Source organism: Lepus europaeus, chromosome 14, assembly GCF_033115175.1.
Source record: "Lepus europaeus isolate LE1 chromosome 14, mLepTim1.pri, whole genome shotgun sequence".
NCBI classification, from domain to species: Eukaryota; Metazoa; Chordata; class Mammalia; order Lagomorpha; family Leporidae; genus Lepus; species Lepus europaeus.
In genome coordinates, this window is record NC_084840.1 from 16,090,077 (window position 1) to 16,111,206 (window position 21,130).

The 21,130-nt window shown below is 48.6% G+C and overlaps 1 protein-coding gene and 1 long non-coding RNA gene across 5 annotated transcripts in view; one reads left to right on the forward strand and one right to left on the reverse strand.

Annotated features, from left to right (window-relative positions):
* The window catches only part of NR5A2 (nuclear receptor subfamily 5 group A member 2), a 132,291-nt gene extending 113,286 nt beyond the window's left edge, over nt 1-19,005 (forward strand). For all 4 annotated transcript variants that reach the window (XM_062211554.1, XM_062211556.1, XM_062211557.1 and 1 more), the window contains one exon: nt 15,872-19,005. In XM_062211554.1, the coding sequence (XP_062067538.1) occupies nt 15,872-16,119 (248 nt within the window). In that variant the 3' untranslated portion in view covers nt 16,120-19,005. The remainder of the gene's footprint in view (nt 1-15,871) is intronic.
* Nucleotides 1,491-12,915, reverse strand: LOC133773972 (uncharacterized). The gene is made up of 4 exons (XR_009867984.1): nt 12,773-12,915; nt 10,366-11,560; nt 9,697-9,905; nt 1,491-1,831 (listed from the first exon to the last, which is right to left on the reverse strand). It is a non-coding gene; the product is annotated as an uncharacterized LOC133773972 (long non-coding RNA).
* Nucleotides 19,006-21,130: the final 2,125 nt, after the last annotated feature.

Consider the following 21,130-nt stretch of genomic DNA (forward strand, 5'->3'; position numbering starts at 1 on the left):
CCTCAAGTCTGGACAGTTCTTCCAGCGCTCTGCATCACAAGAGGAGAGCTTCCCTCCTCCTCCAGCCGAGAACTCCGAGTGCCCGGGGCTGCCCTTCACCTTCATGTGGCTGCGTCCGCTGAGCCACCACGGGGCTCGTGTGAAGTGCATCTGGCCCCGTGAGATGGCAGGGGATCCACAGCGCAGGTACCAGGAAGGGCTGCCGTGGGGGGGGTGAGGAGAGGAGCCCTGAGCAGTGGGGGTCTCTAGGGGACCTGCACCCTCCCAGAGCCCAGTGGAGCAGCTCCGGGGGTGGGTTCTTTTTTCCAGGCGTCTAGGGAGAGCAGGCGCTGAACTTGCCTGTAGAATGGCAGCCTGTGGACCTTACTGCTTGTTCAGTGACGTCCATGAAGCAGCTGACAGTACTTGCAGGGCCAGGCGCTGTCCTATCGCGTGGTCATTACCATGGAAACGTGTTTAAAAGATGAAGAAGAGGTGCGTGTTTGGGTCAGTGTTAAGGTGCCCGTGTCTCGGGGAGTCTGGGTTTGAGTCGCAGCTCAGGGTCTGACTCCAGCTTGCTGCTGAGGTGCACCAGGGAGGCAGTGGACAATCACTCAAGTAGCTGGATCCCTGCCACTCACGCAGGAGACCTGGATGGAGCTCCTGGCTCCTGGCTTTGGCCAGACCCAGCCCTGGCTGTCATGGGTATTTGAGGAGTGAACCAGCAGCTGGGTGTGTGTCTGTGTTTCAAATAAATAATGTTTTGATGAGGAAACAGTGGTGGGGCAGCTTGCTGATTTCAAGCTCCTGTGGCCAGTGCAGTGTTGGCAATTTAAAATCACGTGTGGGAGAGTGCAGGTGTCAGTAATTGTCCTGGATAACCAAGAACTGACCGCAGTAAAACTGTACAGGAACATAGACGTTCTCCCACACTTAATAAAACCTGGCTCTGGAAAGCTGTAGTGACCACACCTTCCACTTCTCTGCTTAGGATTTAAAATCGAGCACAGCACGCATAAAACCAGTATGATCAAATAGAAGGTACTTTACTGTCACAGTCCGGCAAAATCTACGTCTCCACTAAGAAATAAAAAGGACGGTTTCCTTTGCAAAATGTTCCAAGCCCATTAAAGGTCTTAGACTAACGTAACGTGTTCATACAAATGTGGAAGAACTCGGTAACAGGGATTTCTGTCTTTCCTTTACAAATATGTATGCATGTGCAACAGGATGAATGGATAGTTTCGATAGTATCTAAAAACATTGGTAAGTGTTTGGCTTCAGTGATCTTGGTTGGTGACCCTCTCTTTCATACCATGTGATTCCAGAAAGTTCTAGTTCACTGAATGATTCCCCCCCCCCCCTTCAGTTCGACCTCTGATCTTACTGAGCAGAACTTTAATAAGCTAAGGGAAATGATGTAATAAGGAACAAGTGTATCTAGCTCTTAAAGAGTAGCTTTATTTTAACTCTGCAAACTAATAAAACCTTGAATATTTAGAACGGGTGTATGTAACAACAGCTCTCAGGGAATACGAGTTCTCATATAAAGTTGGAAGAGTTTTACCGATGGTGACACGTCGCTCTTTAGAACAAATGGAGCCAGAACATGCAGGGTGGAATACGCCTTAGTAATTCATAGCATTTCAATTTGGCAGCTAGACAGTTTTTTACATATTTACATGCAACTTGAGGGACCTCAACCCAATACTTTGTCCAATGGAATGTCATTAGCACAGAGGGGCGCATCCAAAGGATTGAGAGCTTCAATTCCAGCATTAAAATACCTGGTTCTTCCAATTCCTTCATTAATCTACTGGGCATCTCCTTCTCAGGAAGAATAACATCAGATCTGCCAGAAGTATTGGGGGAAAATGGGATAAAAATAGATGAGAGTCGTTCACAATTATAGAAATGCCTCTTTTTTGGAACATTCAATGTTCTAAGTAAAATCTGAATTAATTTCAAAAAGATGAATGCACTTTGATAAAGGTTCAAAAAAACCAAGTCAATATATTCCCAGAAATTGTAATTCACAATAAACCTACATTTTATTAAATAGCTCTATGAAGGCCTTCAGCATTTAAAAGTTGAATTTTAAAAAAGGCAACACATTAATAATAATCTTAGTTCCCCAAATTTGATTCTGTTGCTGGGTTTAAAGAGAATTATTTCTCAGGACTTAAATCATCCGAGCCACCCACATACACACACAGACATCCTTTAAGTTCCTTTAAAAATAATGGAGCAGGCATTCAGTACAGCTGTTAGGATTCCCCTTGGAGCATCCGTGTCCCACATCAGCCCGAGTGCCTGGCTTGGGCCCAGCTACACTCTGACTCCATCCTCCTGCTGCAAGGCAGCAGCAGTGGCTTAAGGACCTGAGCCCCTGCTGCCCATGTGGGAGACCTAGGCTGGGCTCTGGGATTCTCTCCTCAACCTGGCCCAGCCCTGCCTGTTGGGCAGTGAACCAGTGGAAGGAAGATCTCTGGTCTCTCTCCTGTCTTTCAAATAAAATAGAAAATGATTATGAAAACATGGGCAACTTTAAGCAAATACACTTGAAAAGTAGATGACAATGAATTTATAAAGACCTAAATACTGGCCGGTGCCGCAGCTCAATAGGCTAATCCTCCGCCTTGTGGCACCGGCACACCAGATTCTAGTCCCGGTCCGGGTGCTGGATTCTGTCCCGGTTGCTCCTCTTCCAGGCCAGCTCTCTGCTGTGGCTTGGGCCCTGCACCCACGTGGGAGACCAGGAGGAAGCACCTGGCTCCTGCCTTCGGATCAGCACGGTGCGCTGGCCGTGGCGGCCATTGAAGGGTGAACCAATGGCAAAGGAAGACCTTTCTCTCTGTCTCTCTCTCTCACTGTCCACTATGCCTGTCAAAAAAAAAAAAAAAAAAAAAAGACCTAAATACAGTGTCTAAAGGAGCATAGAGGTGGAAGTGTTGTGGGGCCGTTAGTGGGGTGAGCCTCGGCTGGAATGCCTGCGTCCCATCCTGGAGCAGCAGTTCCAGTTCTGGCTGCTCTGCTTCCAATCCAGCTCCCTGATAATGTACCTAGGAAGCAGCAGCTGAAGTCTCAAGCCTGAATTCCTGCCACCAAGGTGGCTCCTGGCTTCAGCCTGGCCAAGCTCCAGTTACTGCTGCCATTTGGGGAGTGAATCAGTGGATGGGAGATATCGCGCGCTCTCTCCCTTTCAAATAAATCTGAAACTCTTTTTTTAAGTTGCTAAGTCTTAATCAGTGAACCATCCACACTCCCACGGACCACAGTGGTGCCGTTTTCCATGTTTTTACTTCTTGCTGCTCGGAAGGCAAAGCCGCTGTCCTGGGGTGATCTGACCATTGGCTTGTTCCATTCTGGGACCTTTGATTTGTTTCATTCTTGTAGCATGGTTTGTATTCTTTCAAACAACAGAGACACTCAGATCTTGGCTCCCTTGATGGATAAAGTGAGACGTGTGAGAGCTGAGGCCCAGGAAGGCACTGGTGCTCCGGGTGTTCACTGTGTCCCCAGTGAGTCTGCCCCTCCACAGAACGAAGATCCCCTTCCACTGCCCCCCCACATCCCGCCCCGTACAAGAGGAGTGGGGCGACAGGGCAGCAGGACCTTGGAGCCCGCAGCTGGCTGTTTCTGGCACCACACAGTCCTCCCGTGTCTTAGCCGTGGTGCCAGGGGCAAGCGAACGTTTGCTAAGTTTTCTGCCCAGTCCACAGCTGTGAGATGTGAGCCATCTGAGTGGCGCCTTCACTCAGCGTTTCTGTTTTGAAAGAGCACTGGGGCTGCTCTTGAGGTTCCTGGACGCTGCGTCCCCTTCCCTGCTCATCCGCATCCGTGGCCACATCCAGCCCAGGCTGCACTCCCTTGCGGTCCCCGGAGACCCGCAGGACAGAAAAGGCTGCTCTGAGCAGCCTCGTGTGGGAACCAAGCCTGCAAAGGGGGAGCTGCTCCTGGCAGCCCAGCTGTGTGGGGCCCACGGACTGCCGTGGCTAGTTGGCAAGGAGAGGTTTCTTTAAATGCTGCATTATGGAGGAGTATCGATTGTTGGGGTAGGAGGACCTGGAAGGCCACATCTTTTGTCTTCCAGACTCCGAGTCCGCCGTCTGTTCTGAACTGGTACCTCATCTGCTAAGTGCACATTATATTCTCAAGTATTACCTTCTTCTCCCTTGGAAGGAGGCTCTCCCAAAGTCGGCAGTGCTGGTGGAGCCCGCCCAGAGCTGGGAAAGTTGAGCTGAATGGGGCCCTTAGCCACCCGCACGCAAAATAATATTTTAATTGGCTGGGCTAATATTTGATCCAAGTTCATGAAAGTTTGAAATCAAATAATTAAATGCAAATACAGTCTTCATCCCAACCACGATAAGAATGCCTTTGAGCTAATATTTCTAACAAGAACCGCTCTCTGGTGCGCTCTTGTAAATTTGATCAGACCCGAGGCGGTTCTCCTCATTCGATTAGCTGGAATGCTGCTTGTATCCCGAGGCAAAGCACACATCTCGTACAGGCTAAATTCACCAACTGCAGCTTAAATTTGCCTTAATATATCCCCACTTGGATCTGCCTGTTTAATTCTCTTTCATATGATCACGTTGGTTTATTCATGGTCTTGACTCGCCACCTGAACAAACCCCACCTCATATCTTATTCCAAGAGGATAAGAAAACTTTGCCAAAGCCACAAAAGTTGCTGGATGGAAATCCAGTGCCGACGCATGGCGGGGCCATGACTGGGAGAATGGAGGGAAGAGCTTGTCTCCCGGAGGGGGGGGGGGGGCTGCTTTTCACGGTGCGGCGGCTCTGTGTGCCTGGGGACAGCTGGACTTTGTGACTGTGGCTCTCTGCACCCGCCCGGAGAGCTGCAGTCCTGGGTCCTGTGCTTGGGCTGCTCCAGGCCACCTATTTTATCAAACACTGTGTGCACTTGGCCCTGTTTTACACAGACTTTTATTGGAAGTTTATGGACAGACCAGGAAATTGCCACTGTCTCATACCTTTAAATTCTGCTTCCTGGCTCAATGGTTTGGTTGATTTCCAGCCACAGAGCCTGTTTGTACTTTTCATTTTCCATGCATTTTATTGTTGTTTCTCTGTCCTTTCATAGGTAGAGTGTTGACAGAACACACGATCTGTTTCATGGTCTTAGAACCCATACAGGCTTCCCTCCTCCCGTGGTTTATCCCTATGAATTTTGAAAAACAAATTGCAAATTTGTGGCCCTAAAGGGAAAATGGAACTGCTGTGTGTCAGCTGACCCTGTCCCTAACCCGGCCCACAGCCCCAAAATGTGTTTCCTGGAGGGATTCGGATTCAAAAGGCGCTGAGATCACCACTTCCGGCACCAGCCAAACGCTCTTCTCCCATTCTTTGAATTCTACTTCCTATCAAATTACACTTTTGCTGGAGGTAAATTTGTAGGCGATCTGATGCATTATGTTTTAAACTGTGACTTTAATAAGGTGAGAGACTTTCAAGCCGCTGCAGAGTCGAATATCTAGAAGTATGGGCGCTAATGCAAATTCACACGCTGAACGGTACATGCACGGTGTGTGTGAGTGAGTGAGAGAGAGAGAGAGAGAGAGAGAGAGAGAGAGAGAGAGAGATGGATGGACACTCTCCTTGTGCTGCATGGGAAATGCTGTGGGAAATAAGAACCTTTAGGCAGGTCCCTTGCAGGCCTAGGGAGGGTAGCAGTGAGCAGGTGCACCCGACTGTAGCCTCAGGATTGAGAGTTAAGTCCCCGCAGACAAGGGCCCTGGAGAGCTCTTCCGGAGAGTGGTGTCTGTGCAGAGCCCTGGGTGGGGCACTGGAGAGCCACGGGGGCTTTCAAACAGAGGGTGGTGCAGGGCGTAACCAGCCCCCTCTAAAGCATCCCTCTGGCCATAGGGAGGAGCTTGGGTTGGAGGGGGCAGGGCTGGGGGACCTGAGAGCAGGGAGGAGGTTGCAGGAGCCATAGTGACGAGTCGGGGTGGTGATGATATTGAGTAAGGGAGAGTCGATGTCATCACCGCCTGGTATGGACAGACAGGAAAAGAAGGGGCGAGGGAGGGGCCTGTGCGAGGCAGGCCACAGAATGGGAGAGACACCGGGGAGAGGGCAGAGACAGGCTGTGCAGACAGACAGGGGACAGGGCTAGAGACACACAGGACGCGGGGGTGACTACCACAGCTCTGGGGCTTGAGCACCTTCCTGGGGGATTTTGGTCCAATCGTTGTTTCAGGAAGAATGGGAGGAGGAGGAGCGGGTTTCAAGAACTGGAGAGACAGAACGGAGTTGCAGACACTGTGCCTTTGAGATGTCTCTGGCCAGCCCGGGAGCCATCCAGGAAGCATCTGTGCTGAGGGAGCCTGGGGCACAGGCACTGAGCGCGCCGGTGACAGGGGTGCACGTGGCAGAGTGGGATGCTCTGCCCCAGGACAGTCCCCGGGATTCTAGAAAATCAGGCAAGCTTGGCACTCTGTCCGGTCGGAGCACCCGGCAAGAACGCCCGTGTCTGGGACAGCACGGCACACGGCGACGTTTGTGCTTCTTGGTTGATGTCATTAACCTAACCAATTCTACGTGACGCAAAAATAGCCTGCCCTGAATTTGGTATGGAAGGGTAGCACGTGAAAGGCAGAAAGAAATGAGAGATTTGGGTTGAGGGCATCGGAAATGGGTCTGCGTATCACTGGGGAGCGTCTTCCTCCGAGAGCACAGGCGGGACCCAGCAGCCAATCAGACCAAGCCTCTGCCTCCCCAGCTTTCATTTTCAAACTTGTCTTTTGCCGAAGTCAACTGATCCTTTTCTTAAGGTCTACTGATTGATTTGAGAGAGCTTGCCTCTGGTGGTTTACTGCCCAGATGGATGCAACAGCCAGGGCTGGGCCAGGCCAAAATGGGACCCAGGAACTTGAGCCACATGTCCCACGTGGGTGGCAGGAACACAAACACCTGGGTCGTCACTGCCGCCTCCCACGGTCAGTCTGAGCTGAAAGCCCGAGTGGAACCCCGGGCGGTTTGCTGTGGGATGTGGGCCTCTTACCCAGGAGACCAAGTGTCTGTTCTTGGCCCCGGTCTTTCGGGGGTGCCCTCCTGTGGATAACGTGAGGTCAGTCACAAGCACGAGAAGGAAGTTATAGTTAGGGACCCAAGGGCCAGAGAAACACGAACTCATTCGGGTAGCCTGGGGGTGCTGGTGATCTGGGTTTTCAGATACATGATGGATTCACAGGCGTGCATTGTAGTATGGTTTGCCACTTACATGTATATCTTAAAAACTGATAATTGTGGTAGAATACACATAATATAAAACTTGCAAATCTGAACCTTTTTACCCTGGATTTAAAATCTTAGCCTAGTCTATTTTAAGATTTATTTATTTACTTATGTGAAAGGCAGATATACAGAGAAGGAGAGAAATATCTCTTCCATCTGCTAGTTCACTCCCCAGATGGCAGCAGCAGCCCAGGCTGGGCCTGGTAGAAGCCAGGAGCTTCATCCGGGTCTCCCATATGGGTGTTGAGGTCCAAGCACTGGGGCCATCCTCCGCTGCTTTCTCAGACGAATTAGCAGGGAGCTGGATTGGAAGTGGAGCAGCCGGGACTCGACCTGGGGCTCATATGGGATGCCGGCACTGCAAGTAGAGGCTTAACCTTCTATGCCATGGCGCTGGCTCGAGCAACTTTTTTTAAGAGTCATTTTTTAGGTTCACAGCAAAACTGAGTGGGAAGGTAGAGAGAAGTCCCATCTACTCCCAGCCGCCACAGTGTCTCTGTTTTACAGACCCCACACCAATATTTGCTGTATTTGTTACAGTTGAGATCATACAGGAGGTAGCCTTTTCAAGTTCTTCATAGCTCGTTTTAGTGTTAAATAATATTTCAGTGTCTGGGTGGACTGCAATTTACTTGTCCAAACTGCTTGGTTACTTCCAGGTTTTTGGTGATTATTAATATAGCTATAAACGTCCACATGTAGGCTTCTTTGTGGACATAAATGTTCACCTTAATCATTTTTAAAGAGTTCTCAAGCTCTTCTCTCGCAAAACTGAAACTCTTTCCCATTAAACAACCACCCCACCCACCATTCCATTTTGTGGAAGTCGACAAGTGTATGGACCACATATAAGTGGACTTGGACAGTGGTTGTCTTTTGTGTTGGTTTATTTCACTCGGTATCATATCCTCAAGTTTTGTCCATGGTAGCAGGTGTCATGATAGTCCTCCTTCCCCCTCCCTTTTTTTTTTTTTTTTTTAAGATTTATTTATTTATTTATTTGAAAGGCAGAGTTAGAAAGATCTGCCATCTGCTGGTTCACTCCCCAAATAGCCACAATGGCCAGAGCGGGGCCTGTTTGAAGCCAGGAGCCTCTTCTGGGTCTCCCACTTGGGTGCAGGGGCCCAGGCACTTGGGTCATCTGCTGCTACTTTCCCAGGCACCATTATCAGGGAGCTGGATCGGAAGTGGAGCAGCCACAACTCAAATCAGTGCCTGTATGGGCTGCCAGCGCTGCAGGTGGCGGGTTAACCCACTGAGTCCTAGCACCTGCCCTAGGACATCCCACCATTTAAGGCAGGATAGTATTCCCTGTATGCATAGAGCACAGTTTGTTTTTCCATGTATCCATCAGTGGACATTGAGGCTGCTTCCACCTTTTGACTGTTGTGAATGGCCGTGAACATGAACACACCAATATCTCTGATATGTTACATGTATTTTTTTAAAGAAAATATTAAATGAATACAAGGCATGGAAAGGGGACAGGGAGTGAAGCAGAATCTTTTAGGAAACAGAGGTCAGTAAAGGCTTATTTGAAAAGAGGATGCAATGAAGTGAGGAAGGGAATCCTAGAATGGGAAAACAGCAGGTGAAAAGGTCCTGAGGCAGAAACAAGGGTGGGGTATTGAAGTAGCAGCAAGAAGGGATGAATGTGTATAGACTGGAACAAGGGAGGCAAAGAGACAGGAATCTCAGCTCTGTTAAGGAAATGCACATTAAGGCGTGGAATATTCTTTCATTCAAAATACTCAAGTGATGTCATTCCTTATTCTCATGGAACAGACACCCGATGTGGCGTGGCACAGGTGAGCCAGTTTGGGAAGCTCTGCAAGCTATACCTTTGTACGTGCAAAAGCTACGCCATCCCCTGTAGAAGAGGGAGCTTCCCGGGTGGATGTGACTTCAGTTGCCACTCTCCCATGGCACACTGTGGCATGCCCCAGCTGTGGGCTCAGCACCGTGTGGGATCCACCTTCTGGGAGAATTGAAATAACATCCAGACAGGTTAAAAAACAAATAAGTGCTGGCTGAATGAGGGGAAACATAGGTATATTATATATATCTCTGTGGTGGTGTTAACACGGGCCCGCGTCTTGTTTTGAAGACTTGGATTCGCGATTGCACAGCTGCAGGACAGTAGGGAGTGGGTGAGCTCGGAGAAGTCCTGTCCACGCAGCACCTGCAGAAACTTGGGGCTGCCGCCCCGAGACAGACAAGGACTGAGCTCAGGCTAGAAATCGGCGCTGGGTTCGAGAGGAATGTGCTTCCTGCGGGAGCCCTGCTCCTCTTGGGCACTGGACAGCGAAACCGACAAAAGGGCCAGCGTCACTGCGGGTGACGTGGTTGAGTGCCGGGTAGGGGGTGCTGGTATAGCAGCACTAGGTGCACGGCTGTGTCTGTCTTGGGCAAATTCTGCCTCAAAAGTATGGAAATCCTTTATCTGAGAGCTTACCACTTGGTCACGCATCCTTGAGTGTTCTTTGCGATTGAGCGAGTGATAACCTTTTGCGGATTCTGCCGGCCTTCCGTTAGCTGGGGGGGGACTTCAACATCAGAGATTCTGTTTTGGCCACAAACCCCCGTGGCAGGGGAAGTGATCAGATTGCTGCTTGAGGGAAATCGCTTTGCGTCTGTGCACGGAAACCAGATCTCCGGTTTTCTCTGTAAAATTAGAAGAGAAAGAATGCCTTGTGAGTAAACAGTGCTTATAGATCTTGAAAAGCACACTCCTAGGGAAAGTGCCATTTGGCTCTTTAGGGTCCCAGGAAGAGGTCAGTTGCCCATATTGCAGATGGAAAGAATGAGGCTCGGAGGGCGTGGTGACTTTCCCAGCAGGGCGTGTCGCCCAGCTCAGACCACTGCTCCTTCCGTGTGGACGTCGGTGTTGTACCTTAGTGGCAAGTGGCTTTCAAACTCCCTTGGTTGGTCAACAGGGCCCTTTCTTCTAAACCCTGTATATAAAGAAGGAAAATATGGAGGAACGCTTATCCCTGGCACTGCTATGCGTGGGCATCACCCAGAGAAGTCCCTGTGCCGGCCCCCGAGACATGACGCTGTGTCGTGACTGCTGTTGAACAGTGTAAACACCACAGATGCATCCCCCAAGGTCAAGGTGCGTTACCTGCCTGGAGAAGCATCAGTAGTACAGGTGTTGCCGTTAATGCCGGGCCATAGTGAGATGATGCCGCCCGCTGATGTCCTGATGTCGTAGCCACTTCAGTTCGTGCGAGGGCCCTCCATCGTGTTCACACAAGGATGGAGTCAACGAGCGAGGCACATCTCGGCGTCTGTCCGTCAGCACATGCCACGTGTCATCTCATTCAGTCTGCCAAATCCATCCACCTTTTCTGAGCCCTTTAGAAACTGGCCTGTGCCATCAGCCAGCACGTCCTGGTCCCCGCTCCAGTGGGTGACAGTCTCCTGCAGGCTGTGACACAGGAACATGAAAGGTCCAGGAGCTGGATTCCAAGAGTCCCGCTGGGTCACAACCCAGGGCAGTCTGCCGTCCAGTGGGCGAGGAGGAGTTAGGGACTGCAGAGAGAGACCTCAGAATTCCAGGATCCGCTGCTTACTAGCGTTGAGATCCCGGACAAGTTCATCCACCCCTGTACGAGTCAGTTTTTTCATCAGGAAAATGGGAATGGTAATACCTTCCCCGTAAGAGACAACATAAGACTCAATAGAGAAAATGCATGGAAAAAAAAAAAAAAAAACTTGCACATTGATTGGTGCTTGTTAAGTGTTGGTTCCTCCTGCTTCTCTCGGTCTTAGTAACTTTGAGATTTTGGGAAAAATGTTCAATGTCTCTGAGTCTTTAAAAGAAAATTAAGATTTATTTGAAAGGCAGAGAGAAATCTTCATCCACTGGTTCACTCCCTAAATGTCCACAAGGCCCGGAACTGGGCCGGTCTACAGCCAGGAGCCATTGGCTCTCCCACGTGACTGGCAGGGGCCGGGGCACTTGGGCCCTCCTTCACTGCTTTCCCCGGCACATTTGCAGAGAGCCGGATCGAAAGTGGAGCAGCCAGGGCCCGACCCTGCGCCGGGGCCCCCACTCTTGTTTAAGGGCACTTTGTTGCTCTGAGAACTCACCTATTTGAGCTCACACCTCCAAAAGTTCTTACAAAATTACTGACACGGACTGTTCGGGCTTAGTCCTGAAAATGCATTCCTTGGAGGAAACATCTTCCTCCTCTCTCCTTCTCTGGCTTAGCCCAGGCGAGGGCCTCCTAGGCACCAAAAGCAGCCTCCAGGGCCAGAGTCCTTACCTTTGTTTTTTTCTAAGTCCAGGTGAGATTGTTACTGCTCTTTCGCCACTTGTGGAAAATTAGAGATAAAATCCGTGAAAGGCGACTTGCTCCATTGGAGCCTCCTCGACCCCCAGCTCCCCGACCCTGTGCCCAGCTAAGGACCCGTCTGCGTGGCCAGGGCAGGTGCACAGCCACCACTGCAGTAACCGGGGATACAGAGACAAGTGTCCCCGTCTTCAGGGAGTGCCTGGATGCGGGTCTGACCAGAGTCCACGCTGTAATGTATTCAAGAAGACCTAAGGGTTTACTTTCCAATAAGGGTGGAAAAACCCGAGCACCCCACTGTGAGCCCCTCGTAATGCTGCTTCATGTGAAAGTGGGTAATTAGTCCCTGAGTGAATAAAGTGGAATAGATGATACGAGGTCGGTACTTGGAGGAGAAGCCCAAAGCCCTCTTCCCAGTCATCAAGATTTAAAGGGATAAAGAACGGGTTGGGGATGCCTCCGTCTGTTTACATACAGGTTCCAGCTCAGAATCTGTAATGATAGAGTTCATTAACGGGTGCTTTTAAATTGTATTCAAATGAAGCTGATATAAATTTCAAAGGCGCAGCCATGCGGGAGGCTCTGAGACCTGGCATAAAATGCCACAGAAAAGCTGGTGGGAATTTTGGTGTTGTCCCAACCTCAGTCCTTCCAGCTGGGGGGGAGGTGGGGGTCTCCCGCTAAATTCCAGAGAGGAGGGGCAGGCGTTTGGCATAGCAGTTAAGACACCAGAGGCCCCCACATCAGGTTCAACTCCAAGGTCCACACCTGGTTCCAGTTTCCTGCTCATGCAGACCCTGGGAGGCGGCACTGATGGCTCAGGCGCTCAGGTTCCTGCTCCTCGCGTGGGAGACTTGCACTGGGTGCCCAGCTCCCGGTGAGTGGGAGTGTGTGCTCACTCGTAATTTTTTTTTTTCAAATAAAAATAAAAATCCAGATGTGGTGCAATGCTATTTACTATGGGAACCAAACAGATTTCAAGAGAATGTATTTCTGAAAACCACAGGACACCTGTTTCGTCGGTCCTGATCTTGTCCTGGGGTGGGTGAGCGAGGACTCCCAGGGTAGCATTCCTATCTAAACATGGAGGGGAGCTTGGTTTATAGAGGACAGTGGCTGAAGCGTTACATTTCTCTTGCAATTGACTCATGTGGAAATTTTCATGAAAACTCGTTTCCCTAAGTGCAGGTGAGTCGCGCGGGAGCCCAGGTCTTCCGGGGCGGCGGCACTTACCTCCTCCCTTGTTTTGGTCCTTATGAACAGTCTCAGCTCCAGTAGAAACACCACCATCCACCTGTCAGGACCAGAAACTCCTGGCACTCAAGACCCCGGAGCCCGGTTATAATTCGCATCCAACTCTTCACTTAAATATAAGACTTGAGTATTTGGGTCACAGAAGGACTCACCGTTGGCTGCAGGGAGAGGTCTGTTAGAAGGCACTGTCCTTTTTGAAGAATCTATCTATAAGAGGATGGTGGCAGGTCCTTCACCGTCTCAGGTTTATCCATCTTGGGTAATACGCCAACAGTGTCCAGTAACAATCATTGCTGTATCCACTGGGGTGCACGATCCTCCCCCCAAGCCCTGGAGGAACTCAGAATCTCCCTGGGGCAGGGACAGTGAACCAGACCGAGTCAGCCGAGGTGACCAGAGGCAGCGATCCAGCAGCGTCAAAATTTCCTCTTCTCCCGTGTTAACCTTCCAGCTGAAATAGCAGGAACCCTGCCGCCTGTACAGACGTAGGAAAACAAACAAACAAAAAACAACTCAGATACTCGGAAAGTAAGGACCTCTGGGGCAGTTTGCAGCATTAGGTTTGTTAAATATTGTGATAAATTCATCAGTATCAGGGCCGGCGCTGTGGTGCAGCGGGTTGATGCCCTGGCCTGAAGCGCCGGCATCCCATATGGGCACTGGTTCAAGACCCAGCTGCTCCACTTCCGATCCAGCTCTCTGCTATGGCCTGGGAAAGCAGTAGAAGATGGCCCAAGTCCTTGAGCACCTGCACCCGTGTGGGAGACCCGGAGGAAGCTCTTGGCTCCTGGCTTCGGATGGGCACAGCTCCAGCCATTGCAGCCAGCTAGGGAGTGAACCATCGGATGAAAGACCTCTCTCTCTCTCTCTCTCTAACTTTCAAATAAATAAATCTTTTTTTAAAAATTCATCAGCATCATTCCATGGGACGTGTATTTGAGTCAGGTTGATTCCGTTCAGATAAGCTTTAGAGAAAAATTGTCTATTAGGCCACAATGCGGCAAACCTGCGTATTTCCCTGCCAAAAGGAAAACTGCGTGTATTTTCAAGCTTTTGGGGAACAGATGCCGGTTTGGACCAGTGTTCACAGTGACGACCCAGCGCAGGAGGGTTGCGTTCTCTAACAGCCGCGAGTGAATAAACCTGAACTTGCGTCCCGTCCTGTTTTACGTTTGTTGGTCGTTTTCGTCTTTATTTTTTTCCTCCTGAACAGACTGGCATCATTAATGCCAGAATGCTAAGACTGGCTCTTAAAAAATGCACTTATCCAAAAAAGTTTCGAATTCAACTTTCTAAAATTTTTCCACTGTGTGGATTCCTGCTTCGTCCATTCACCTCGTGACTTTGGTTAGCCTTTCTTGCTTGTGATAGTGAACTTCACTATAGTGTAAAATGATGCTCTGTTTGCAGTTTTCCGTTGTTAATGTTTCAGTCCCTGAAACAACAGGAACGGACGTGTTTCTGTGGGGTACTGAGACACCGCGTAGAGAGGGGCATTGCTCACTGCTCACATTGTATCCGTGTTACTGCAGATCCATAGCCGTGTTCATAAACATTCGTAAGGAGTTGTAAATCATTTCAAAATGTTTTTAAATAAGATGGGAACAGCGCCACATTCATAAGATGTCAAGCCAACGCCTACTTGGCTAACACTTCACGTGAAGATTCAGAGTTCCTAAGAGTGGCAGCATTTGAACAACTCGTTAATAATCAGAGTAGTTTTGAGTCGCCCATCTCCCTTTGAAATAAACATGCTGTCTCCAGCTCTCACTGCACCACGGTCAGTATCCATTCCTCGCCTTTACGTGGGTCAGAGACTCGGGGAACCATGTTCCGTGCAGTTACGGCCCAGGTCTAAACGCTGAAATCAGCCTGAACACACTTGCAGCAGCGAACCTAAGACAACTTCCCGGCACACGCACTGCGTGTACAGCAGCTAAGCTTACAAAGGTTATCTAGTGCCAAAAAGACGGGGTTTGCATTACCGTGATAACCACTCGCTGAGGTTCGCGTTTTTAACCTTGCAGTCATTGTAGTGTATGGTTTCTTCAGGATCTCTTTCTTGGGTATTTTTGTCCAGGCAGAGAGTTAGAAGTAGTGCATCTGTGTGCACGGGTGCCTGTTTGCACACGCACATACGTGTGGGGTTTTTCCAGAAGATAAATTCCAGCATATGCTTTTCCCCTGCCCAGTGTCTGTGTGTGGACGTCCATCTGTGTTTTCTGTGTTGCATTTCCCTCCTCTTCGGTACTTACACGGGCAGCTGTCTGAAAACATCTGGAGGAACACCAGGCGCCGGGCAAGATGCACCGCCTCCGGCTGTCCATTCTATGCCAGGGACCCAGGACCAGTAGGGGGGCCGAAAAAAGAGAAAGTGTCCAACTTTAGAAACCACCTTCAGGTTAAAGGGCACGCACTGTTCGGGCTCACAATCTGCCTACGGGACGAGGCTTTCATTTGCTGGAGATCATTAGTCACCGCGATATATATTTTCGCGAGTTCCCAGTAGCAAATATTCCATTGGCAGCCGCTGGAGTGTGCCAGATGGTTCATTAGCATAGACTCGACAAGTCAAAGGCTTTCAGAATCATTTAGAAAATGTCAAACAGAAACAAGAACCCTGTCACTTTTTATTAGAATTAACTACATCATACCCTGGACACAGATTTCACCTTGGGTCAGAAAAATTAATACAGAATTATATGAATTGTGTAATATACTGGGTTAAGATAGGTCTTTCTCCGGGGACTCATTTGCTGGCAATATATTATGATCCCTCTACTTGAGGAATCCTGCAACCTCTTCCTTTTGTAAGATATGAAGAGAGTTGACCTTGCTCGCAGTCCATTGGCGTCTAATTGATTGGAGGTATATGCAGCATTTCAGCCAGACATTCTAAAGCCCTTTTGTGAGCATTTTCCCAGGAAGCTTGGTGAGGCGGCCTTCCTGAATATTCAGCAGCATATAAACTATGCTTTTTGTCAAGAGAAAAATGCACCCATTAGTGGAACCTCCCTGCTTTGGTACACGGGAATTAAAATGCCAATGAAATGTTATTTTTTTTTTTCTTCAATGCAGATGTCAAAAATCTTGAGAACTTCCAGCTGGTAGAAGGTGTTCAGGAACAAGTGAACACTGCCCTCCTGGACTACACCATGTGCAACTACCCGCAGCAGACGGAGAAGTTCGGGCAGCTCCTGCTGCGACTTCCGGAAATCCGGGCCATCAGCATGCAAGCTGAAGAATACCTCTATTACAAGCACCTGAATGGGGATGTGCCCTACAATAACCTCCTCATTGAGATGCTGCATGCGAAAAGAGCCTAGGCCACAGCACCCCAGCAGCTCTGCTTTCAAAACAGAAGGAGACGGGGAAGAAGGAGGGAATTAAAAGAAATAAAATACTCTGAAGTGCTCCAAGCAACACATTAAAAACTTGGTTGGAAGACAGTGACTTTCCAAAGGCATATTCATCAGATCCTTAACGGCAAATAAATGATGTATCAGGGTATTTGTATTGCAAACTGTGAATCAAATGCTTCTCCTCCCCAAAGGATTCCATATCAAAGACATTGGAAGGAAATGGACTGAACTCACAGGTGGATGCCAACACTGTCAGAATAAAAAAATGGACAGAACAATTCTTGTATATTTAAGCTGATCTCCGCTATGAAGAAATTGAGGAACTGATCTGCATCGTTAATTAGGCTCGTACAGTGGGGGATCCTGAGCATCCGGGATTCCTCCATGGTACAGCTGATTGGGACCCAACGGAGGGCATCAACCGCACCTACAGCAGCCGTTCCCTCCACCTTCAAACGCCCCAGCACCTTCTGGCCCTGTGACCACCGAATCTCTACCAGGGACCTGTGTTCTGCCACACTCAGTAGCGGCTCCACCAGACCGTGAAAAGCCTGGTTTTGAATGTGTGTATCCTGGACTCCAAACAGCCAGAGAGAGCAGTCTGTTAATATGTTGAGCTTGCCATCTAAAATATGTTCCCAAGTTTGTTTTGTCACATGGTCATGATGTCAACAAGCAGGCAGTGTCTCGCTTCTGTCTTACTCTGAGCCCTCATCCGTGTTAAGGAAAGTGACTGCAAACTTTTCCAGCAAATGCTCCCCTAGCTAAAAGCAAGTGAGACCTTAATTCTGCTGCTGTTGCTGAAATGTGGCTTTCGCATTGTTGGATTTCATTTAAAAAAAAAAAAATTCTGGCCAAAAGGCTTGTTACGATGCATCCGTCTTTCTAATCATCGAGGTTGGTAGTTCATTTAAAAATAAAGCGTTAAACATGTTTTGCTGGGATGTCAAAACAGTCACAGTCCTAGGTAGTCAAAAACAAAACTGAAGCATGTTGAGCTATGCAAACAGGAAACAAAAGATGAGCTGATAGATTCATTGACTTAAGAGTCATTGCTGTTGCAAGTGAACATCTCCAAAGCATAGGGTGACTTTTACCTATGGCCTGGAAAGGAATGAGAGCAATGCAATCTTCCCCAGAGAGCAAAGGCAGACTGGCAGGCTGACCTCCTCAGTCAGAGCAAAGTCTGCTGCTGAACAAATATTGGAGGACACAGCATTGCAAACAGACTCTCCAAAAACACTAGCAGTATTATTAACATGCAATGCCGCAGGTACAAAAGTCTTGCCTTATTTCAAAATTCTAAAAGGTAGCTGTGCAGACGTGGATCAACCATTGTTTAAAGTATTAACACTTTAAAGTCCAATGAAACATAGTGTTTACATTCTTTAGGTCCTGGGGGGAGGGGTGGGGGGGTGAACTGTGATATTACAAATAGCAAGAGCAGTAATTTCCTTAATGTTATTTTTCTGATTGGTAATTATTTTTAATTATTGATGTCGTGAGACACTAAATCAAAAACAGGAATCTCATTTAGACTTTAATTTTTTGAGATTATCAGCAGCACAATCACTTGTAGAAACTGTAAAAAAAAAAAAAATAAAGGTATCTCCTAGTCCCTTAATTTTTTTCATAAATGTTTCTGGCTTTTGAATAGTTTATTTATATTGTATATCATCGTTTCAACTGTAGACAATTATGATGCTAATTTATTGTTCCTTGGTTTCACCTTTGTAAAAGATATAGCCAAGACGGAAGAAACCAAATATATGTGTTTACTGTAGTGTGTTTTCAAGTTAGTGGAGCATAGTTCAGGGACATAGATGGGTCTTCATGAGTTAAAATCATTCACTTGATTAAATGTCTGTAAATCTTCATAATTCTTACTGTAGTTTATTTAATATCTATTGTAAATTATGTGACTTGTAGCTTCCTGTTCTTAAGTAAATTGAACATGGTGGAGTCTTACCTGGTTTTCCTTTCTAAGCATTGTAAGTTGTATACCAAAGATATTAGTTATTACTTCTGTGTCTACAAAGAGGATTATTTTATTGCCTTTATTAATCACCTCTACCACTCATCCACGTGAAGGGTACACATTAGCTGAGCTGGGCGCTGGCTCACCTCGAGTCCCAGCCACCTGTGTTGGCTTCATGGCGTGAGGTCAGTGAGAAATGGCTGAGCAGCGCTCGGAGCCCCAGCATTAGAGTGGCAGCATCGTTGTTCTCTCCAGTGGAGACAGCACGGAGAGGAGCAGTGTTGGCCACGGGAAGGATTATGAGATTCGGAGGGTCTCTAACATTGCAAAAACCATTGATTCTTAAGATACGTGGTTCTCTTAACTGAGTATACAGTGAGTCCCCGCTAAACAATGCCAAGCTTTTTGGGGTTGTTGTTAACCTAGTCAGTTACACTATGAGAACAGTCAGGCAACGCTAGGACGACATCCACACTGCTGGTGACACTAAGGACACGCCGCAGACCCATCCCGAGCTGGCGACAGAAACGTCTCTAATGTTAACCGTTAACCAGTGTGCAACCAGACATTTGCTTAGCAACTACCTTATTGATTCCAGGACTTAACGTTAGGGAAAGCAGCCTCAATTGTAAAGGCTTCTGGCTTAGCTCGGTGTATTACGGTTGATCTCTGTAAACAGTCTGTAATGTCTGAACGTCGGTGTTACCGACCTCCTGCCGCTGCCTTGGGTTTGAATCCACGCGATATTCTGAGTGTGACGTTTTCTTACTGTGTCAGTGAAACCACATGTTGTCATGTCAGTTCTTGCCAGGAATTTCTCAACATGGAATTTTTTTTTTTTTCAGTATTTCAATAAATATCGATATGCCCAGCCTGATAATTTAAGTTTTTATGTTGTTTGCGTTCTCTTGGATGCTAAAACTTCGAGTCATTTAGATGCTTAACTGGGAGTGGAATCAGAAGAATACCATGGGAACAGCCACTGCCCTCTTTTGAGAGACTCTCTAGAGTGGTCTAGAAATCTTAGCTCTAACTTTTGTGGAGCTTGCAGTACCGTAATGAGCTTCCTTAGTTCACTGGGTCCCCAGAGCAGCTCCCCAAGGCAGGAGCCACAGCCTACAGTTTCCTGCACAAAGCCTTGGACGGAGCAGGGATTTGAACCCAGACTGTTGGATCCAAGATCCACACTCAAATACCACACAGTTCCCTCTCTGGATTTGCTTCCAAAGGAAGAGATACCAGGGAAAACCAGTCCCCCACAAAATACACACTCATCAGCAACTCAGGTACGTGGTCTAAAAACCGAAGGGACCATGTTCTAGAAATGAATGGAACCTCCATCACAGTAGTGCAGGAGCCACGGAACAGCTTCACAGTGCTTCCGGAGCATTGCCGTCCAGCCGCCCCCTCTCCCTCCTCCTCCATGCACCCTCCCCACGCACACCGCGGGCCAGAGAAACAGGCGGCTTTGGTTCTTAGCCTAGCAGACACCAGTTTTCCTTGACCTCACAAAGAACCCAAAACACCATGCTTAAAGTCTAGCAGGTTATAGAGCTAAGTTGTTTGTTTTGAAGAAAAGTAAAGAGGCAGTGAGCGATGAGCGGTCTCCCACCTGCTGATGCACTGCCCAGGTAACCATAGTAGCCGGAGGCTGGAACAGTCCAGTTCTCTATGTGGGGGCCCTGGACCCTAGTATTTGAGCCATCACCTGCTGCCTCTGGTTAGCATTAGCAGGAAGCTGGAGTCAGAAGCAGAGCTGGGCCTGGAACCCAGGCCCTTCAGCATGAGGTGCAGGTGCCGCACGCAGTGGAGTTTTCTCTTTTAATGTTTATTATCTGTTTTCATCCAGTTGAAAGGTAAAGAGAGAGCACATGAGCTAGTGTGCTTTCATTTGCTCGTTCACTCTCTAGACAGCTGCCACAGCCAGGGCTGGCCCAGTCTGAAGCCAGGAGCCCAGAACTCCCATCTGGATCTCCCACGTGGGTTGCAGGGGCCCAAACGCTGAGTCATCACCTGTTGCTTTCCCAGGCACATTTAACAGGAAGCTGGATCAGAAGCGGAGTAGCCGTCACTTCCACTGGCGCTCTCTCATGGGATGCAGGCATCGCCAGGGTGTGTGTGTGGCGGGGGGGTGCTTAGCCCTTCACCCCACAACACCCAGCCTGCTAAGCAATTTGGAACTGCTGCCCCAGATGCCTGCCCCCAGAGCTGAGATTTTTCAACCATTAAATCGTGGCCTGCAGAACACAACTCCCTTGCCAACAACGTTTTTAATGATGCTTGCCGGCATGCCTGAAATAGGGAAATACATCTATTCGTATCTAATCAGAGCATAATTTGCACACAGAAATGGGTCCAGATTGAGAAACGTTTACCTACATAGGCAGCCAGATAAATTATCATGCAGGCAGGTCAAACGAGATTAAGAGCACAGGGTTCTTGTTTGTTTTCCAAATGGTCATACTCATTGTTAAAACACGGGTGGGCAGTGTTTCCCAAGTGCACCCCAGAAGCCGGCACGGGTCATTGTGACGCGAGCAGAGAGACCTGCCTTCCAGCATAGGCTAATAACACACACAGAGCTGCTAAATCCATCAGCGTGGGCAGCCTCTGCAGAAAAAAGGGACTCATGTGGATGCGCCTGTAACTGAGTTTGACATCCAGGCTGAAGCCATCTCTAACGCGTGTTTTTATGAAAAACATGTGCCGAGTTTGGTCGCCATCACGCAGCTTAGAACACTGCAGTGTTTAGTGGTCTTGACATTTCCCCTGGAATAATAAGCGCCAATTTTCTCCCGCGCCGGGCAGGAACTCTACCGCTCACTTAAAATAAATACTCTCCTGATGCTCTCACGGGTCCGCACAGGCGCTTGCTTTCTGTGAAGTCAGGAATTCGTAGCTCAGACCCCAGGCTGTGATCGGGGGTTTGTTGCTGAGAGGGAAGGGGGCGAGAAGGCTATAGCGAGACGGATGGCGGCGTTTGAAGGGAGTACGAAA